The sequence below is a fragment of the Myotis davidii genome, unplaced genomic scaffold, assembly GCF_000327345.1.
Source record: "Myotis davidii unplaced genomic scaffold, ASM32734v1 scaffold962, whole genome shotgun sequence".
NCBI classification, from domain to species: domain Eukaryota; kingdom Metazoa; phylum Chordata; class Mammalia; order Chiroptera; family Vespertilionidae; genus Myotis; species Myotis davidii.
In genome coordinates this window covers 1,815,760-1,836,544 of record NW_006295559.1, presented here as the reverse complement: position 1 = coordinate 1,836,544, position 20,785 = coordinate 1,815,760, and the positions used below count along the sequence as shown (strand labels likewise).

General features: G+C 36.7%; 1 protein-coding gene across 1 annotated transcript in view; it reads left to right on the top strand.

Moving 5' to 3' along the window:
* Window positions 1-20,785, top strand: part of KCNH8 (potassium voltage-gated channel subfamily H member 8) — a 272,605-nt gene that overhangs the window by 158,691 nt on the left and 93,129 nt on the right. Inside the window, exons 5-6 of the mRNA XM_006770167.2 lie at window positions 1,053-1,293; window positions 18,952-19,109. Coding sequence (XP_006770230.1) covers window positions 1,053-1,293; window positions 18,952-19,109 — 399 coding nt within the window. The remainder of the gene's footprint in view (window positions 1-1,052; window positions 1,294-18,951; window positions 19,110-20,785) is intronic.

Below are 20,785 nucleotides of genomic sequence, written 5' to 3'. Positions count from 1 at the left end.
GGTTCATCAATTTTGACTGCTTTCAAAGTGAAGTGCTTTTGCAGCTGTAGAAACTCCAGCTATTCTTCCGCATTTAATCAGCTGCATGGTGAACATTGCCTTTCTCCTCCCATGATTTGAATAGTAACTCTAAAATGATCATTTCTCCCTTTCCACCTTAACCAGAGCTAGCTAGTGTCAAACTGAATCCATATCAATCAAGGTTATGAAACATGGGTTCCCAGCTTGAAACTTCACAAAAAAACACAATGCAAAAATGCAAGTAGTTATAAGAACTGGGTTATATTTTGAAAGAAATGTACACAGCTATTTAAAATAGAATGTTTAGCCAAAACCGGTTTGGCTCAGTGGATAGAGCGTCGGCCTGCAGACTGAAAGGTCCCGGGTTCGATTCCGGTCAAGGGCATGTACCTTGGTTGCAGGCACATCCCCAGTGGGAGATGTGCAGGAGGCAGCTGATCGATGTTTCTCTCTCATAGATGGTTCTAACTATCTCTCTCCCTTCCTCTCTGTAAAAAATCAATAAAATATATTAAAATAGAATGTTTACAATAGAATGTTGATCATATTATCTCTCTCTAGAGGGGGAAAATTGTACCTTCGTTATCATTAGAAGGATTTCAGGTCAAATAGATTCTTTAGCTAATGATTGTCACCTCAAAATTATAATTATATGAAATGATCTCATGACAATAGGGATATAAATGTATCTTTGTGTTTAAAATGTGTGTAGGATTATATTTTCAACTTGTGGAAGTTTATAGGTGATATTTTAGGTAATTATCTTTTCATTTTTAATGAACAAAATCTGGAATGCTCAGTTAACATTCATAACTAAACTCTGCATGTTTCTATAACCTACAACAAAGATCTCTGCTCAATTTTAGTATATACATCTCTATTTTTTGCATCACCAACTTCTAAAATCCACTTGTAAGATAGACTGACATTGTAGGTATAAACGATCCTCCTCACGGACGTGTGTCTAAGGCTGTGTGATCCTGGTTTCTAATGTTGTGTCTCCCTTCTCTTCTCTTTGTGTTTATCCACAGAATGTTTTCGTAGATAAACCAGCGTTTCCGGAGTATAAAGTTTCCGATGCAAAAAAGTCCAAATTCATACTTTTGCATTTTAGCACTTTCAAAGCCGGATGGGACTGGCTTATTCTCTTGGCGACGTTTTATGTTGCCGTGACCGTACCTTACAACGTTTGCTTTATTGGCAACGACGACCTGTCCACGACTCGGAGCACAACAGTCAGCGATATTGCAGTGGAGATTCTTTTTATTATAGGTAAGAACCAGCGCCTGCTTTCCTAGGAGATTTGCATAGGGGGAAGCAAGCGTGTTCCAGATTTTTCGGACACAAATTTGAACTAAGAACCATTTGCATGGGCGTGGCCCAGCCTCTGATGCAAATTTTGGAGATGCACATATTTGAATGTCTGAAAATTACCTCCTCCAGCTTTCTCTCTGTTCCTTTAGTGCAAAGCAAGATGAACCCATGCTTTGTGTTTTCATCTTTATTTTGTCAAAAATGGGCTAAAAAAAAAAAAGACTTAGTGGCTGTTGTGTTTGTACTCACCCATCCATCATGATCTTGACTGTGTCAGAGGTGGGGCTGGGCAAGAACTCACCAGTGGTGTTCTGATAATGGTCCAGTCCTGGGCATGGTTCACCATGCCCTCCATGTTCTCTCGGCACGTTGATGGTGGTTGCAATAAGAGACCTGGTTGCAGAAGCAGAGGATTACATAAGGCTTCCAGTAAACCAGGAGGAGCAGTGAGTATCTGATTTTAACTAAAAAAGGCCGCCAGGGATGTTTGCTAAGAGTATTTATCTCTAGACTATTGGGAATGTCAGATGAAGCTGCATCTCTTCCCTCTTATAAGCCTTTTCCTACATTCTATGCCTTAAATCTTTGTCTTGTTTAGACCAAAGCTTAGCTCTTGCTTGCTCATTCTTAGGCAAATTCTAGATCTCTGCTATGGCTTGGACTGACTCCCTGTGGAGTTCCCTGTATCTTTCATTCATTCCTGTGGAGTTCTTGGTCTTCATTAGCGACCTTATACCTATTTCTCTACCTCGTCATGGTGATATAGGGCAACAACCTTATTGTAAATATGAGAGAATGTTTGGAAATATTTTCAGACAGTTTTTAAACAGAGGAATGAGAAATGGATTTTAAAGTTCAAAGGAAAGGAAATGAGGCAGATCACAACCTGGTTTTAATGGTGGTGGTACTCTCCATAGAGCTGGTGAAGCTTTGGGAGAGAAGGTCTTCCAACTGAATGAGCGAGTTTGTTCTGGATGAGTTTGTATGACCTATATGTGGCTTTGGTGCCACTAATTAGCATTGCATCTGCTATCTTAGTACCCCTGCCCCCACCCCCAAAACGTTGGCTGTGGTATGTTTAGGCCACTAGATGGCACTGTTGTCTAGTTGGGTAGCTTGGGAAGGCTACAGATTCAAGGAAACTAATTTTTTTAACCTAACCTATGCATTATTAGAAAAGTGTAATGGTAAAGGGATATTAAATCACTGTTAAATGGCAAATAACAACATTCTAGTTTGTAAAGGAATTTAAAGTGAAAACTAATCAAATTGGTTGTGTCCATGTATCAATCCATTGTGGTTTTAGACCTTTTTACTTGCTAACTTTTAATGTCTTCTTCCATCCAAGACATACACACAAATGAACACTCTAAACAGACTTCTCATAACCTGGCCAAAGTACTCAAGGACTTGAGAGGTCATTTAACATGTATAAGCTTGAGTATATCCTTAACAAATATTTTATATAATAATAATTATTATTACTATTATATAACCTTGCTCATAGGGATAAGGTTACACCCTGAACTTTCTTTTCCACTATTTCTGGCTCTTAGATATTTGAAATTCCAAGGGCTTAGAAGCCAATTCTGATACTACATGCTCATTGGCAGATGATGACATGTTTATACTCAGAGTTGACACGTGTGAGAAAGACCTTTTATTTTATTTGTTTTGGGTTGCTTCCCTCTGTTAAAGCCATAGAGTCTGGCTTGCCCCCCATAGTTGCCTCTACATCTTCTGTGTTCTTTCTTTATGCCGTCAACGGTGTTTCAGGGAGCAGGATATTTCTCTAGGAAGACAATACAGTAGTCTCTCCTTATCTGCAGTTTCTCTTCCCAGGGTTTCAGCTATCTGTTGGTCAAACACGGTCTAAAAATATTAAATGAAAAATTCCAGAAATAAACATTCATAAGTTTTAAATCGAGTGCCATTCTGAGTAGCGTGATGGAATCTTGCACCATCCCGCGCCACTCTGGACGTGAATCATCCCTTTGTCCTTCATATCCAGGCTGTATACACACCTGCCCGTTAGTCACCTAGTAGCCGTCTTGGTTATCAGATGGACTGTCTGTTGTGGTATCTCAGGGCTGGTGTTCAAGTTGGGAGGTAATATATCTCTTTTGGAGAGTCACAATGAACTTTATAGCATTATAAATCCTCTGAGAAATCCAGTGGTAAAGAAATCTGTTCAACTGTGATTAATACAGCACTTTCTATAGTTATTTTTACCTCAGAACTCGCTCCTCCCCAGACCACTTGGTAACACTCTTTTGGGAAGACTGAGTTTAAAACATTGTTCCCTGATAGATTCACTATAAAGAAAGTATCTGAATATAATTATGCTAGTCAAAATATAAATATGAACCATGAGCTTGAATTTCTATTCTCTTCCCCTTAAAATGAAGTTTATAAGCCATATTCTTTTTCTTAATACATTTTTATTGATTTCAGAGAGGAAGGGAGAGATAGAAACATCAATGATGAGAGAGAGTCACTGATTGGCTGCCTCCTGCATGCCCCCTACTGGGGATCAAGCCTGCAAGCTAGGCATGTGCCCTTGACTGGAATCGAACCCAGGACCCTTCAGTCCATAGGCGGACACACTATCCACTCAGCCAAACCAGCTAGGGCCATCTTATTTCTTTAGAATCAACAGGACACAAGGCTTGGCTTTAAGTTACAAAATAGTTATAAAATTACTTTTAGTTTGAAAACCACCCTACATAACCTAGCTATTGATTCAAAGCCTTACAGAATGAGAAGTGATTTATAGAACCTAATCGTTCTTACATTACAGGTGGGAACCTGAGCCCTAGCGATATGCCCAAAGCCCATAGCTAACTGATGGCAGACTCGGGTCTCCTAGTTGTTGGAAAAGGTTTCATAAGAGTTTATAATCAATATGATTCCATTTTCTGAAAAATTCCACTCAACTTAATTTCTTTTATTGAAAGCAATGAGGCAGAAAATGAGAGAAAGAGGTGCCAACTTCTTTCTCTTTCTTCAATGAATGCAGAAATTAACAGCTTGAATCTTTGAAATCTTAGTACCTAAAACTGTAGTATACCCATAGGTCCAACAATCCCTTCCCCCATTTCCTTGTTAAAAACCCAAAGAACCCAGTTTTGTGCAGGCAGTAGTATGCCCAGACAGGCACAGAGAATGAGTTATGAGTATTCTAAGCCAGTGGTAATTCCCTTCCCTTTAGCCAATTTCAGGAGTAGGGGTAAAGGTGTGGCAAGTTCAGTCCAATAGGATATAAAGAGATCATTTCTGAAGGCTTCCTGGAAACAATTTTCCCCCTGATCAAAGAGAAGCATGCGAGGAGAAAATATTTGTGTCCCTACTCCTTCTGTTCCCCCTGGGGTTGGATATGATGGGAGGACATGATGTGTGTAACTCCTGCGGCCATCCTTAACCATCAGGAGAGGCATAGGAAAGAAGATGTGGATGGCAACGCAGAAAGTTGAGATACTGCACCTCTGAACCCCTCATCAGATGATGTAAAAATGTTCCCATTATTGGAGCCAGCTAATTAGATATTCTGTTACTGATTGATATGTCATTCTAAAAATACCAGAATTAAGAAAAATTCTCTAGCATCTTGACCCTTTGCACTAAGTCATATCATAAGTCCTACAATATGTCCTTTCCAAAGGAACAGAATGCTCTTTCTTCTGTCTTGTCTTTCCCCTCTGAGACAGGCTAGCTAAGAAGTGGTCTGTACATTCTTTGTATCTGAGATTACCACCACCATGGCTTCATAGGCTACACCATAAAACTGTAACTCTGATAGACTTGGTCTCTCTGAGAGCCCCCAGAAAGTAAAGGTCAAAGGAAAGTTGATGTGCAGTTCTACTTCCTATTTGCTACATTCACCTTAGTCACAAAAGGGCAGTTGAGAGTCATGTGAGATAAAGGGCAATTAATTATACATTGTGTGGACCATCCTGTCTAGGACTGAACATTTAGCATCCTTACCCATTACTCACTAGCAATGCTCCCCAACTATTATGACAATCCCAAACATCCCAATATTATATTTTTAAGATTATACTCTGTTGATCTAGGTAGTTCTTGGTCACTGGTTCTCAATATCATAATAGAAAACATTCCAGAAACATGTGGGTTTGACTTTAATTTGTTAATCAGCACTACCATCATTTAGTGTTTGTTTAGTGCTTTTAGGTCACAATTTACAAGTGATTTTACCCAACTAATGAACAGAATTCTTATAAAAGCAGTATTTCTTTTTTCTTAATATATTTTTATTGATTTCAGAGAGAAAGGGAGAGGGAGAGATAGAAACATCAATGATAAGAGAGAATCACTGATTGGCTGCCTCCTGCAGGCCCCCTACTGGGGATTGAGCCTGCAGTAATCCGGGCATGTGCCCTTGACCGAAATTGAACCTGGGACCCTTCAGTCTGCAGGCTGACATTCTATCCACAGAGCAAAATCGGCTAGGGCTAAATGCAGTATTTCTTATAAGCATATGTCTAAATTTTTGTCATTTCTGATTATTTTATTTCTCCTTTTGTCTGCAATACTTTATTAACCAATGCTTTTTATCCATTTACATGTCAACAAATTTTTCTATTTCAGAGATTATTTCTTCTCATTTAATTTTTAATATAACCTTGTGACATAATCATGCAGGTATATATATTCATACTTAGGAGGGAAAGGGGAAAAAAACAAAGCAATTAATTTATCCACGATCTAACTAACTACTGACCAAGCTAGAACTATAGCCCTACACCTATTTGTAAAATGGGCAAAATAGTATCAATCTTGTGAGGATTTAATGAAGTAATTTTATTAAAAAAAAATAATCTCACTCACTGTTTAATCAGTAATAATGAGTATTGTCAATAATATTATCAAGCCCGTATCTCTTTGGTTTGTTTTAATATCCACTATTTTCAGAAAATCAGCCCTCTTTAATTCATACTGAAAATCCAACTTGAACACAAGCCCTGAGATACGACGACAGTCCATCTGATAACCAAGAACATTCCAATTCCCTCAGCTTTCAGGAACACAAGTGTCTGGGGACTCATTTACCACTTAAAGGATCTGAGGCTTTTACAGCTGCTTCTACAGACTTGCCTCAGCATTCTTTTAGAAAAGCCCAAATTAGATCTTCCATCAACTCTAGTCCTGCATTCTTTATTTGCAGCTCTTCGGGATCTGGTGTGCATTAAATGATCCCAAACAACATTACAGGCAATTATTCCAGTGTCTTCTCCCATCCAGTCTTCCATCACCACTTCTAGGAACAAGGAAATAAGCTGATCTGCATTTCAACTCCTCCCCTTTTTTCTTCCCAGCTCTGATGAAGCCTAAAAGCACAAGCTGGGCTTCCATTAAGTCTAGACCAGTGGTTCTCAACCTTCCTAATGCCGCGACCCTTTAATACAGTTCCTCATGTTGTGGTGACCCCCAACCATAAAATTATTTGCGTTGCTCCTTCATAACTGTAATTTTGCTACTGTTATGAATCGTAATGTAAATATCTGATATGCAGGATGTATTTCCATTGTTACAAATTGAACATAATGAAAGCATAATGATTAATCACAAAAACAATATGTAATTATATATGTGTTTTCCGATGGTCTCAGGCGACCCCTGTGAAAGGGTCGCTCGACCCCCAAAGGGTCGTGACCCACAGGTTGAGAACCACTGGTCTAGAAGGAAGTCATTACCTAAAGCTTCAATCACCAGCTTGAGAGTAACTGAGACTTGTCTCCAGCCAACAACTTCATCATTTTCCTGAATCTGTGTTCAATTTCTAATAGTTTTTTTAAATACATGTTTGTCTTGTAAAGCTTTCCCCATATCCTGTATAAATATGCCTTTTCCAACTTAACGTAGAACTGAGAAATAAGGTTCTTATACTATTCAACTCCAGTTCAAAAAAACTCCCCAATAGAAATCCAAGGTTCAAAAGGAGTTCTTTCATTCTTTCAGCATCCTTTTTTACTTTTAATATTTTTATTGATTTCAGAGAGGAAGGGAGACGGGGGGAGAGCTAGAAACATCAATGATGAGAGAGAGACTTATTGACTGGCTGCCTCCTGCATGCCCCCACTGGGGATCAAGCCCACAACCCAGTCATGTGCCCTGACTGGGAATTGAACCCAGGACCTCTTGGTCCATGGGCCGACACTCAATCCACTGAGTCACCACAGCCGGGCCTTTCAACATTCGTGAGTGTCTTTTTCTGTTGGGGTAAAATATATAAATTTCACTGGAATGTGAAAGAGTATAGACATTTTATTATACAAGAAAACCTCAACTTACAGTCATTTTCCTGAGATGTGCAAACCAAGACATGTCATTTCCCCCCCTTAGATAAATGACTAAATTAAAGATAAAAACTTGGATACTGGAAAGAAAGACTTCTAACAATAAATAGGGTTGAAATTTCATAATGATGAGGGAATTAAAATAAATTTTACTGCTGCATGATTTGGGCATTCTAGTATTCCTGGGCTATGTATTTAGAAGCATTGATTGGTTAGCATTCATTATCTCTTAGCGTTTGAGTTCCTCCCTCCTTCCCTCCTTTTCTTTCTCATTCTTTCCCATTATTTTTTCCTAACTCTCATAATCTCAGTCTCCCTCCTACTCTTTCTGCCATTCAAACATAGGATAGTAATGAAAGTCCACACATAACACCCCATATCTGCACATCTGCACTCCCACTAAGAGTAATTCATAGCCATACTTCAGATTTGACCTTTGTCTCATGTGCCATTTTTCACCCAAGTATGAGAGCATTCCCAGTGCCCACATTCCTAGTAAATACAACTGGAGTATCAAATAAGTGGAATGTATTGCATTGAGCGTTAACCATTTACTAGAAACGAATCACTGCCCACTTGGCTATTGACCAGCTATTGTCTACTAAAAAAGTCTAAGCCTGAGGATAAGAACAAACAAAAAACCAGAAAATTACCCTGCCACTTCAGATTTCCAGAGAAGTGTCACATACCCAGTATTTTAAGAGTGAAGAGATTTTGTATGTCAGAGTGCCTTGAGGGGGAAAAACAGTGCATTGTAAAGTAAGGTACTATTTCATTATTGCTATTAAGAGCTCCCATATAAGTTGGCTTAAAAGTACCTACATAAGCCCTTGAGCAAAGATTGGAATTGCATTTATTTTACAAATATACTATCGGTATAATTATTGCTTCTTTGGGCTTTTCAGAATATGTCCTGGGAAGATGAAATGCTATGATAAATGAGCTACTGAATGGATACCCAGGATATGTGACCACTGTATTTTTCTTAACCGCATGAAAATGCAGAGCAGAGTTTTCATTTCATTGGTTCAAAATTTGCAATTAATAGTTTCCTTACACTAGAATAATGGGTGTATGTTTGATTAGAAAAAGTACTTTATTGGCCATCATTTCCTATTAGACAAGTAGATTTTTAGAAATATTTCCTCTATTCTTTGCTATGAACAAAAATCACTAAATGGCAATGTTCTAACAAACCAACAAATTACATTCTCCGGGCATTTTCTTTTGATTAGTTTAACTTCTCCTCTGTGAATATACCGTGCTAATTACATAAGGTTTAAAATAGAAATAGTGGAGAGAAACAAATGGCCTTCAGCAACACCCATTCCAACACAACTGCCTCCATGTGAAATTTCTCTGGTATTGTTTCCTCTTCTTCCTCTTTTTGTGGATGTGATCACAGTCTATGCAAATTTAGGTGCCTTGTATTTTACAGACCTTTTTTCTATATTTCTCTGTTATAAATATTTATAGACATTTAATATTTGCATAACATCCCATCATGTAAAGGAGCTTTTCTGTTTAATTAACCATGTCTTAATCATTACATATTGTAGGTGATATATCTTGCCACTTACACACAAAAAATAATGAATACCTCCGTGGAAAATATATTTATTCACTAACAGAGCAAATATATATTGAATGCCCATTATTTGCTATGCACTGTTTTTAGATGTTAGAAATAGAGCAGTCCTGACTAATAGAGACACTTGCCCTCAAAGGTCTTACATCCTAGTAGGAGACAAACAGGAAACAAAACAAATAAGAAAATATATAGCGTGTTAGGTAGTGGTGAGTTGCACAGAGAAGTCAAGCAAAGAAGGGGAAAGGATTAGCTAAAATGGGAAGCTAATGGTGAACGTGACATGTAGATAAAAAGGGAGGGGAAGCAAGGGGACAAGCAATCACATGAACTACAAGTCTTGATGAAGAACATTCCAGAGAAAGGGAACATCAAATGCAAAAGACTCTACCTTGACATTTTGAATTCTTTTAAGGAGTGTAATATTTTTACTGGGCCAAAAATATTAAGAGATACAGCTTATCACATTTTCAGAGTGTTACTTTTTTAATCACATTATCCTTAGAGCGTTTATCAAAGTTCTAGTTGAAACGCAATTTATTCTTGCTAGTATTTTTTTTTTTTTACAGTAATGGCTATTGTGAGAAGTTCTCGTTGCATGTTGCTTTCTGAATTTCTTTAATGCTACAAAGCATTTCATTTAACGGAATAAGTCAGATAAAAATAATGTTATCAATATTGTACTACTGTGATTAACTACTATTTTCCCCTTTAGAAGATTAGATATACATATAGAAAATGAGGTGTATTTGCCTGACAAACACAGTAGTTATTTCACAATGTACCTGAATTCACTATGTTTAAATATGAAACATTTGTGAGATGACAAACTTGGTGAAAAATTGTCTTCACTGCCCTGAGACTTACATATTATTGTAAATAGACTACAGAAAGGAACACGTACTCATAAAATATGAAACAATAGTGCTTGTTTTGTACAAGACAAGGAAATTAAGAATGGAATATTACTAAATTTAGAAACCCAGAGGAAAATTATGAGTTCTTGATTTAGAAACATATTGCACAGTAATGAGGTGGGGTGTTTTTTTTTTCCATTTTCCTCTTAGCAACATGAACTCTGCTATGACATTCTCTCCTCTTCCCACTTTTTCAAGTATATTTTCTTGCAGCATATAAAAATACTGTATTCTGTAAGTAAAAGTTGCATTATTTATCTGGTTTATATTTCCCAGTTGAATCCATGCATTTAGCATTTGCCATTGGAATAATCTCCTCCACCACTACCCCAATAGTTTAAAGATAAATAATTTTTAAAACCAAATATATATTGAATATATTGAAAAGTTGTTTATTTTAGATAACAAGAGAATATTATGGCCACCTGTCCCTAGATGTCATTCATTATGTGTTATTCAATTCGCTAAATATTTGTTGAAGATCAAAATACTGTCACCCAAGTGATTGCACATGACAATTCTCCACCATGGCATAGAAGACCCTTTAGGATCTGGACTCTATCTTTTTACTTATTACCACTTGCTTCTCCTTTCTGTGCGTCCAGCCATATGAGACCCCTTGCAGTTCTTCAACTGTATTATTCCTTGCATCCTTTGTATTTTCATATCCTCTTTATTTTATACTCTCAGAGAAAAGTAGCAAGATATCTCTTTACCCAATCAAATTCTCCTTATCCTTGAAGTATCATCTTTGACCTCTTCTACAAAGTCTTCTTTTTAACTCTTCTTACTCCTGTCACCACAAGTCTGGGACTTCCATCGCGCACTATTTAAGTGCTTTCCCCTCTCACATTCTTCAACCCTATTTCATAATTGCTCATTTATCTCCCCACACTCACATGCCATAAATAAACTATGCGGTCCCAGAGGACATGGATTAGATAATATATTTTTCTCTAGTTCCTTCAACTAGTATAGTTTCTGACCCATAGTAGGCAGGAAACTAATGTTTGCCTACTGCCATAATTCAGATAAACAAAAAGTTAAGCTCATTGAGTTAAACAATGGACTTATTTCCAAAGGCAGGCCTATATGGTTTTATACCTGGTCCCACAGGTATTAGCAATTCTTTCTTGGTGTCTCCAAAGCACTCATCGCATAATTTTTTAATTTCCAGTTTTCTACCTATATCCCCTACTAAACTAATTTCTTTGAATGCAGGAAGAGAAGATCAATATGTATACAACCCACACCCAGCCAATATATGTACATACTAGGTGATCAATAAATGCTGGTTGAGTAAATAGATGAGAAGCAATCATTTATTAGCTCTATTTTACTTAAATAGAAATTGGAACTTAGAAAAGGTTACAAAAAAAAAAAAACCTTTCCAAAGGACACTGCTACTTATGGGAGAGCCAAAATTAGAACTCAGTTATATTTTGGCTCATAACATTTTATTATATCACCACATTTAACTGGACTAACATTATAATTTTAAAGCATAAAATCCAAAAAATGTATATGTATTTCAAACTTGCTAATGTTATGTCCATAAATATGATTATTATTACAGTTTCCATGGAAATCAGTAATTTTGGTGATATTCCTCTGGAGAGATTCCAAACAGGTTAATTTACATTGGATATCCAAACAGTATAATAAAAAGTGTAGAAAAACTCAAAATACACTGGAATGAAACAAACGTATAAGTTTCTGAACAAGAAGCAACTCATCTCTTTGGGAAACCAGCTGTGAACAAAGAGGAGATTCCCACAATCAGAGACTTTTCCAAAACATGGGTATGAAGACCTGGAAAGGTCGTTTCATAGGTGCACAGCAATACTGTGTACATACAAGGCAGGGCGTGAGAATGCACAACCATAAGAGTAAATGGGAAAAGGCGATTGGAATGATCCTTGCTGTACATGAGTTGATGATAGAAGTAAAGGTCTAGAATGTAAGTTGTATAAGTTTGATAAAACAGGAAGAAATTGCAAGGAGGTTAATTGCTGTTGCAAACAACAAAGTTTTTTTCTTTTTTCAAAGAATGGAAGCAAGAGATGGTAGTGCAGAGAAGCATATGAAGATGTGATGTTTCTGGCTGAAACATGTTTTCTTCTGTATAGTTCACTTCCACATCAGGATCCATCTGGTGGCACACGTACACACGCACACACACACACACACACACACACACACTCTCTCTCTCTTTCTCCCTCTCTCTCTTAAGTTCCTGACAAGGACATTATGTAGATTTGTGCACGTATGTTGGTGAGATGAGGAGGGCTGATCAATTTTTAGGTCATCTGGTTTTCTCTTGAGAGGCTTACTAACCTAAGGATACTTGTAGCAATAAAAGGACTTTTTCTTTTTATAGGACATATCTCTGCCCCCAAATTATTCATTCTTTATTTGAAATCCAGATTTAACTGGCTGTCCTGTTTGCTGAAATTGCAAGTATATACTGAGGTGACCTCAGTGGATCATATTAATGCCTCGGCTTTAGCAACACCGGGAGGTTAAATTCCTAGGAGCTGCCGCAGGAAAGGTTTATGTTGAAATGATGCTGACCAATTTTTGGCTAGATATTGAGAAACAAACAAATAAAAAACTATGGCTTAGGAGTGCTGCCATTGTTAGTAGAGTCTGGAGAACTGGATGCATCACTTGCCCATTATGATAGCAGGTCACATTTTGATTGGACTGTCAAGACCAGCCACCAAAGCACTATTTCATGGGACTAGGAACTGTTAAATTGCTAAGTTAATGACAGGATGAGAGCTGTGGTCTTTGCTTTGTGTATTAGTTAGGTTTGATCAGCTACTGCAACACGAGCTGCAACAATAATTCAGTGGTTTCTGAGACTAGAAATGTATTTCTCACCTAATGTCCCGGGGAATATATTGAAGGCTGGTAGGGAGAAATAGGAGGAGGTGGTTCTCTTATGTAATTAGTTAATGACTGAGACTGACAGTGGCTCTACTAACTTTAATAGGTGGCTTCTAAGGTCACTTTGTTCTTAATTCCAGCCAGCAGAAACAGAAAATCAAAGAGCATGGCAAAGCAAATGTGCATAATTTCAGTTAATAGTAATGCAAGATTCTTTTTAAAGGTACCCAACAAGTCGTTAAGGCTGTATTACTAGAAGTAAAACCAATTCTAAAAGTATTACTAGAAGCATTATATGCCCACCCAATTGGCAAAGTCTAATAGTATCAAGTGTCAAGGAGACTGTGGAGTAATAAGAACTGAAAACTCTGCTGGTTGGAGTGTGTCTTCCACTCTGGACAGGCTATGTCTGGGGATTAGCTTTTGTCTTTCCTGGTACAGAGAGGAGGAGGGTGCTTTTGAAAAGTATGTCCTGCTTTGAAGCAAATAGGGGCAAAGCAGGTAGCTTTTCAGGTGTCTGCTTCTCAGTTGCCTTCAGCTCAAAATAATTCTAACGCCAAACTGGCATATTTTGGGATGGCATAAACTGCTACCCTTTCCATATCTTACTTCCAAAAGGATAGTACTCAGCTATGTAAGTTGACTACTTTTCTTTATTACACTAGCACTTGAGAATTCCTTTTTAAAATAAAAACTGATAGGGAAGGTCACTATGTGAAATGAATAAAAGCTCAGCCTGAAAAGAGAAAGGGGGAAATAAGAAGGGGAAAGCCCAAAGTCATGAGGCTTGTGGAACGAGAGAAAATCACCAGGACTGGGAAAAGGAAACCCCGTCAGTTGGAGACAGCTGGAAGAAATGGAGATATTCATCCTGGGGTACTGAGTCAACTTGATGACTGATCTTGAGTATTTATGGAAAGGGCTTTGGGATGGGAGAGGACAGTGTATTCTGTGTTGTTGCTCAGGATGAAACTAGAACCAAGGAAAGGGTGCTACAGGGAAGAAGGCATCTTGAGAAAAAGCAGAACTACTTAGTGATGGGCATGTCAAACTAAGGGCTCTCCAAAGGCAGGGAGCTTACCACTGCTGGGGGCATTCGAAGACCGGTTGGCCATATCCTTATGAAGGATGACATGGATGGAGTGCCTGCATTTGAAGACATTAGGATATAAGACTTGTAGGTCTCTTCCCTCCTATGTGGGTTAATGGAATGCTGATATTGAAGGGCAAACTGATATAAGAGTACACCATGGTACCTTTGGCCACACTGGTACAAAACAGAAACCAACACCAGCTTCAGCCACCCCTCAATCCACCTGGTTGCCTCTTTTAGTTTCACCTTTTCTTCTCAATGCAATTGCTCTTAAGTTCCATTTCTCACTAAGTCTGCTGCTCTTAAATGCTATTTCTCACCGAGTCTGCTGTCCTTTCTTTTTCTTTAAATCTTTCACTTTAAGGGAAACAGAAGGGACAAATGCTGACAAGATAAGCAAGGGTTGAGTGGTATGAAAATCTCATCTACTATTATTGGCAATTGATTACAGTCATTCTTAGGATTATTAGTCCCTCAAGCCTCTTGACTAATCAGCTCTCAATTATTCATTCTTCCCACATCTTGTAGCTCGACTTTGTAGACATCATATAGTGTTGAAAGGAGAACCACACAAGCCATCTTTAGAACATTAGTCCGGCAGCTGGTTTAGTGAAATATCTCTTCACCCGAGCTGTACTACATTGATTAATTTTTAAAGGAATAGCTAAATGAAGATATTAATTATTTGTATGTGGTGCATATGCTATCATACACACAATTATATTTTAATTTACTTTTTACGAGTAAGCCAATATGATTTTAAAATTATTTCCCACCTGGCATGCATGCTAATAAAGAAAAGGAATCTACTCATTTGTGCCATATTGAATTTAACCTTTTTTTGTACTTCCTAATTACATAGTTCTCAAGGAAATCAAACTAGAAAAACTGGGTTTAACCTTTCTGATTTTTAGTCCACATACATAGCCATTTAGTGTGGGAGAGAGAGGAAGCACTGATTTTTAAAGGTCCTTAACAAGATGAAAACAGAACATGCCTACATTTGTTTATTATTTGTCTTAAATTTAATCATGTTTTTGAAAAAATGAAATACAAGGCAAAAATGATTATCCTTCAAAACCATTAAGTGGCCCCTGAATCATCATATAATTCAATTCTATTCTGCCTCATTTGGGTGGGGTATATTATGATCAATTTTTGAAAACTCTATAAATCGTATAAAGAATAGAGATAATGTGCTTTCTGATTCACACTCTGTGCTCTGTGTGTATATACTTCTGGACAGCTGCACACATTAGTAAGTGGAATTAATAAAATCACACATAAAAATTTGGATATGAGTACACTTTAATGTACTTCTCAACATAAAAGTTGAAAAACATCATAGATCTTCCATATGCCTCAAAATGAAAACTATATTGCTGCCTTTCAGGTAAACTGTGGATTGTCTGCAGGAGACCACATTCTTGCTGTAACATTTTAATGAGTTCCTGATTTAATTTGCCAAAAATACAAAACCTCATGGGAAATGAGACAACCATGGGGGAGGAACAGCTGTCCCAATATTCTCGAGGCTCCACTTTGCCCCCATGATTCTCACATGAGGGACATCACATCTGACAGCTCTTTGCTTTCTCATCACAATCATTTTATCTGATGCTCCCTTCACTCTTAAAGAAGACCTTGTACTAATCACTGCCCTTCCATTTAAGAGAATATTTACAAACATGGAGTTCTGTTTCTAGACACCACATCGTATCAGTAGAGAGAACGCAGAATGAATTCTCAGTGATCCCTAGACAAAAAGTTCTTTTATTTCCAGAATCAAAAACAGTTCATTTCCTCACATTCAATTCTGTGACTCTGATTTAATTTTTTTTTAACTTGGGTGGTACTGATGCTGAATTTGGTCTAAGAGCTACTTTCAGGACTGCATTTTCCTACACCAACCTATTGTTATTCCCTCTAAAATATACTTAAGATAATGATAAGAAAATGGGACCGGGTGTCTAAAGATGCTCTTTCTCTTTGTTGCTCATGACTTTAAAAATGTAAAATCTCCTTTATAACTTTAAGGAGATTTCTTTAAATCTCCTGAGTCATTGGTAAAATGACAGTAATAGTATTACACATGAGAGAGTTGGCATGGGAACCACACTAAGGAATTTGAAAAGTTTTATAAATCATAATACAGTAGAACTTTCTATGCTTATCATGCGACATAACTAGGTTTTTTAGAAATTAGTGTTCAAAAATAATACTAATCATGTGATAAACCTATAGTCTTTGCACAAAAATAGTACCATAACCCTGAAAATGTTAGAATATAATATAAATCTAGGTTTCCCAAAAAAATAAACCTAAAGTATTTACATATTTCAAAAATAGATTTATATCTATATATTTTTTAAACAGTTGATTTTAAAAATAGCTTTCATTCTTTTATGATTAATACTTTTTGTGTATGTCTTCTAATGACTTCTTTTGAAACCTAAAATTAGCCTATCTTCATTCAACCAATTAACTCCAATGAATAACAAATTATTTTTTTAAGTTTTCTAAACTTTGTAATGATTCATTCAAGAATACATTTTATCTGCTTAGCAGTCTGCACTTCTCTTTTATTTTATAGTAAATCACATGATTAAGTACATAGCTCTATAAATGTTTGCAGCACCAATCAAAGGGCAGTCAATTCATTCATTCCTCCATTTAGGGAATGCCTCAAATATGTTAATAGTGGCAGTGGGTTTTCTGTGAAATGTGTGGTAGGCCTGGCGATCAGTTAATAAACATGCAAGAAATGTGTCCCTTCAATTTTATAATGAATTTCTAAACTTACCTTAGCTTCGGTTTTAGAAACTAAAGCTTGGTAAACTTTTGCTTTGGATTGCTCACTCCTAAGATGAAAACCTAAATGCCTAACCTGAGCTTTCTTTTGGAAACCATTAAGTTGAAATCTCTGCTTGATTTCTACAGCTGGTGGTCTGACTTGTTAAATTGCTTTGCTAATGCAGAGTCTAGAAAGTTAAAGGGAAAGAAAAAAAAAGTTCATGTGCTACCATAACAACCTCATGGCATTCCACTGTGCTCCTTATGGTAGCCTTGCTTCACTGATGCTTTGGCACTTGCCATCATAGCATTTTTACTCTGCAGTGGAAATCATCTTGGGATTATCTTCAAACCTTTGTGAGTAGTTTATCCACTAGCTTCAACCTTTCATATTTTCAATATTAACAATGGAAGTATTTTGATAATTTTAGCTTTTGACAAAAAGTTAATAATCTTTTAACAATATTATATTTTAAAGTTAGGATTCACAATAAACTAGAGCGATTTTTGTTTTGTTTTGAGTCACCTGGAACAAGCTTCCAGACAAGTGATGTGATTGGCCTCTCTTAAGGCGCCAATACTTAAAGTGCTGAATCAGAATTTAGGAGACTTAGATTTGAGTCTGGCTCTTTCACCAACTAGCTGAGGAGTTTAATCCTGTGCTTTCGTTTCATCATCTGTGTGACCCTGAACAAGTCACTTGACCTCTTGTGTGCCTCATTTTTCTCATCTGTAAAAGAGTTCATGGAAGTGCCTACATCTTACCATTGCTATAAGGAGTCAACGAGATTTACGATTCTAAAGGGCCTAGAACACTACTGGCTTCATGCTAAGAACATATGTGTTATCTAAAATACATAATAGTAATGAGTCTTGTCATAATCGCTAGATTATCTCACCTCACAATGCTATAAAAGTCAAATGACATAATAAATATTGTATTAGTTTATTATTGCTGCAGAGCAAGACACCACAAACTTAATGTCTTAAAACACCACCCAATTATTATCTCATAATTTCTATAGGTCAGAAGTCCAGGTGTGGCTTAGCTTAATTCTCTGCTCGGAGTTACACGTGGCTGAAATCAAGGTGTTAGCTAAGCTGTGTTCTTTCTGGAGCTCAGAATCCTCTTCCAAGCTCATGTGACTGTTGGAAGAGTTCATTTTCTAATGGTTGTAGGACTGAGGTTCCCATTTCTCACTTAATGTCACCTAAGGGCTGTTCTTAGCAACTGGAGAACTGCATACTGTTCTCTGCCAGGTGGCTCTTTTCACCCAGACAGTTGCCTTCTTCCAGTTGAGCAAGAGTATGTCTCACTGGCTTTTAATCCCTTGCCATCAGCTGGAAAAAAAAAATCTGCTTATAATGGTTCCTGATCAGCAATGGTACCCTTTAGTCATATACTGCAACATGATCATGGCTGCATATCTCCTTATGCTCACAGGTTTCACCCTCACTCAAGAAAAAAGATAATATGAGGGTGAGGATCCTGGAAGGTCATTTTAGAATTCTCCCTTCCACAAATGTGAATATAAAGTGAAAAGTAAAAATTATATACATAAAGTGCACACTATTGTATGATTTATCCTTGTCATCATCATGCTCATGATATCAACAAATTTCTAACCTCATACAACACTATTCTGCTTATGTTTAATGGTTTAAATTAGCTATAATGAGTATTCCAATTCATCTAATGTATAACAGAACTTAGCATTCACTTCATAATGTCTGGAATGTACTAAGTGCTCAAAAATATTACTATTTTTACCCTTCTTAATACATGTTTGTTAAGTTGTGCTGGATCTGCCAAGAAGATTATTTTGTATGTTATCAATCTGAAATAAGCTAAGAGGTTACCATTTGTCTAACTTTACTTAATTTTATACAATTTTCTTTCTTCCTCCCTTCCTCTATGCCTGTCTCCCTTTTGTCCCTTCCACTGTTCCCCTTTGTCTTCCCTTATTCTCTCTCTCTTCCTTCCTCTCCTTCTCTATCATTTTTTCCCCCAAGCAGATATTATTTTAAATTTCCGAACAACCTATGTCAGCAAGTCTGGCCAAGTTATCTTTGAAGCAAGATCAATTTGCATCCACTATGTCACAACTTGGTTCATCATTGACTTAATCGCTGCTCTGCCTTTTGACCTCCTGTATGCTTTCAACGTCACAGTGGTGAGTAAGGAAAGACCTCCCTTGCACATGACCCAGAAGGCTGGTTTACCCCTGTGTTTGTTTTTCACACGTTCCGGTTTTAAACATTTGTGGCAATTTGGCAACCAAGATTTGATGTCCTTGTTAATAAAGATGCCAAGGTGCCCAATGATATGCAGGTCAGATTCTCCGCTTGAGGAAGAATTTCCTCTTGAAATTTGCATTACCTGTTTCTAGTTATTTAAATACCAAGAACAAAGATATACAAAGCGTCTAAATTGATCAGCAATACAGATTCGCTAAACAAACCCTTTGATAAGGAAGCCATCCATAAAACTATAGCATAACTTTATCTTGCTTGGGCAGATATTTGCCTCTAGAGATTGGTGGAGAGTTTAAGGATTTCTTTTACTTTTATGACCTTTAGTCTTACTTCTTGAGTATTTTATTGTTCATTGGCATAACAAACAGAAGACCAATCAAGATAGAGAAAAACGCTAAATTTAAAATAAGAAAATTCAACTAATTTTTGGAAGTCTTTGTAAAAATGTTGCATGAGGCAGAAACCTAAATGACAGACACAATGACCAACTTGAGTTCTCTTTGTTATTAATATAGGGTGTCTCAAAATAATGTGTACACAATTTGGATAACTATTAATTCCAATGGGTTAAATCTGAAAACATCAATTGAGCTATCAGCTATTAGTGTGTATACATTTTGGGGGGACACCCTGTATTTGTAACGTCTCTTTTTTCATCAAAAGCCTTTATACTTATGTCTCCTCAAAGGGAAAAAAGTATCTTCTACTTGTAGTAATAACAATTTTTATTATTTAATGATTGATATCCTTACAAAAGAAGTGCTGTTTTATAAATAGAGTTTTGGGGAGGTATAATAGCATTTTTGGACCAGTAATGCAATTTGCTGCTAGCATAAACAATTTTAACTGGAAAAAAAATTTTATTAAACATTAATTCTAATTAAACATATTTCCTATGCAGTTAGCAACCTCCTATAGAAATATTTCCTATTAAGAATGTGAAAGCATAGTTTTCAATATTAAACAAAGTGATCAATATTTCAAATACAATTGATATCAACTTCAGAATGAAGATTGAACTGTAATCCTGACTAGTACATATTTGTCATTTGCTAATTTCATATACAATAATAGTATTTTTTTCTTTTTCTTTTCTTAAGTTGGGAAGTGAGGGTGTCAAACTCTTTAAGAGGTTTATAACTCAACTGAAATGAAAGCTCTGGGGGAAATTCAGTATGCAATATCAATCAGTGCTACATTGAGTTGTTATCCAGGTTTCTTAAAGTGCTTTTTAAGGTTGAATTTGACTAGATAAGTGTACTATAATGAAAGTGTACTAGGTGTACCAGTTAATAATGCGGATTTTTTTCTATAGATGGAGTTACACATATGTTGATATACATGCGACTTGATATGTATGCTATTTTGTTGTATTGACAGCAAGGTTCAAAACTTCATATGTCAAATTTTCTGAAATTAGATATTTTTACGCTTAAAAATGTCGAATTTCATGCCAAAAAAAGGAGCATTTGCAGGAAGTTTTAATTCATTACTTTATTTTGAAGAAAAGTGCTGTTGAAAGTTATCGTAACTTTGGGAAGCTTATGGTGAACATGCTCCATCTCAAGATACTTGTGAATGTTGGTTTAAATGC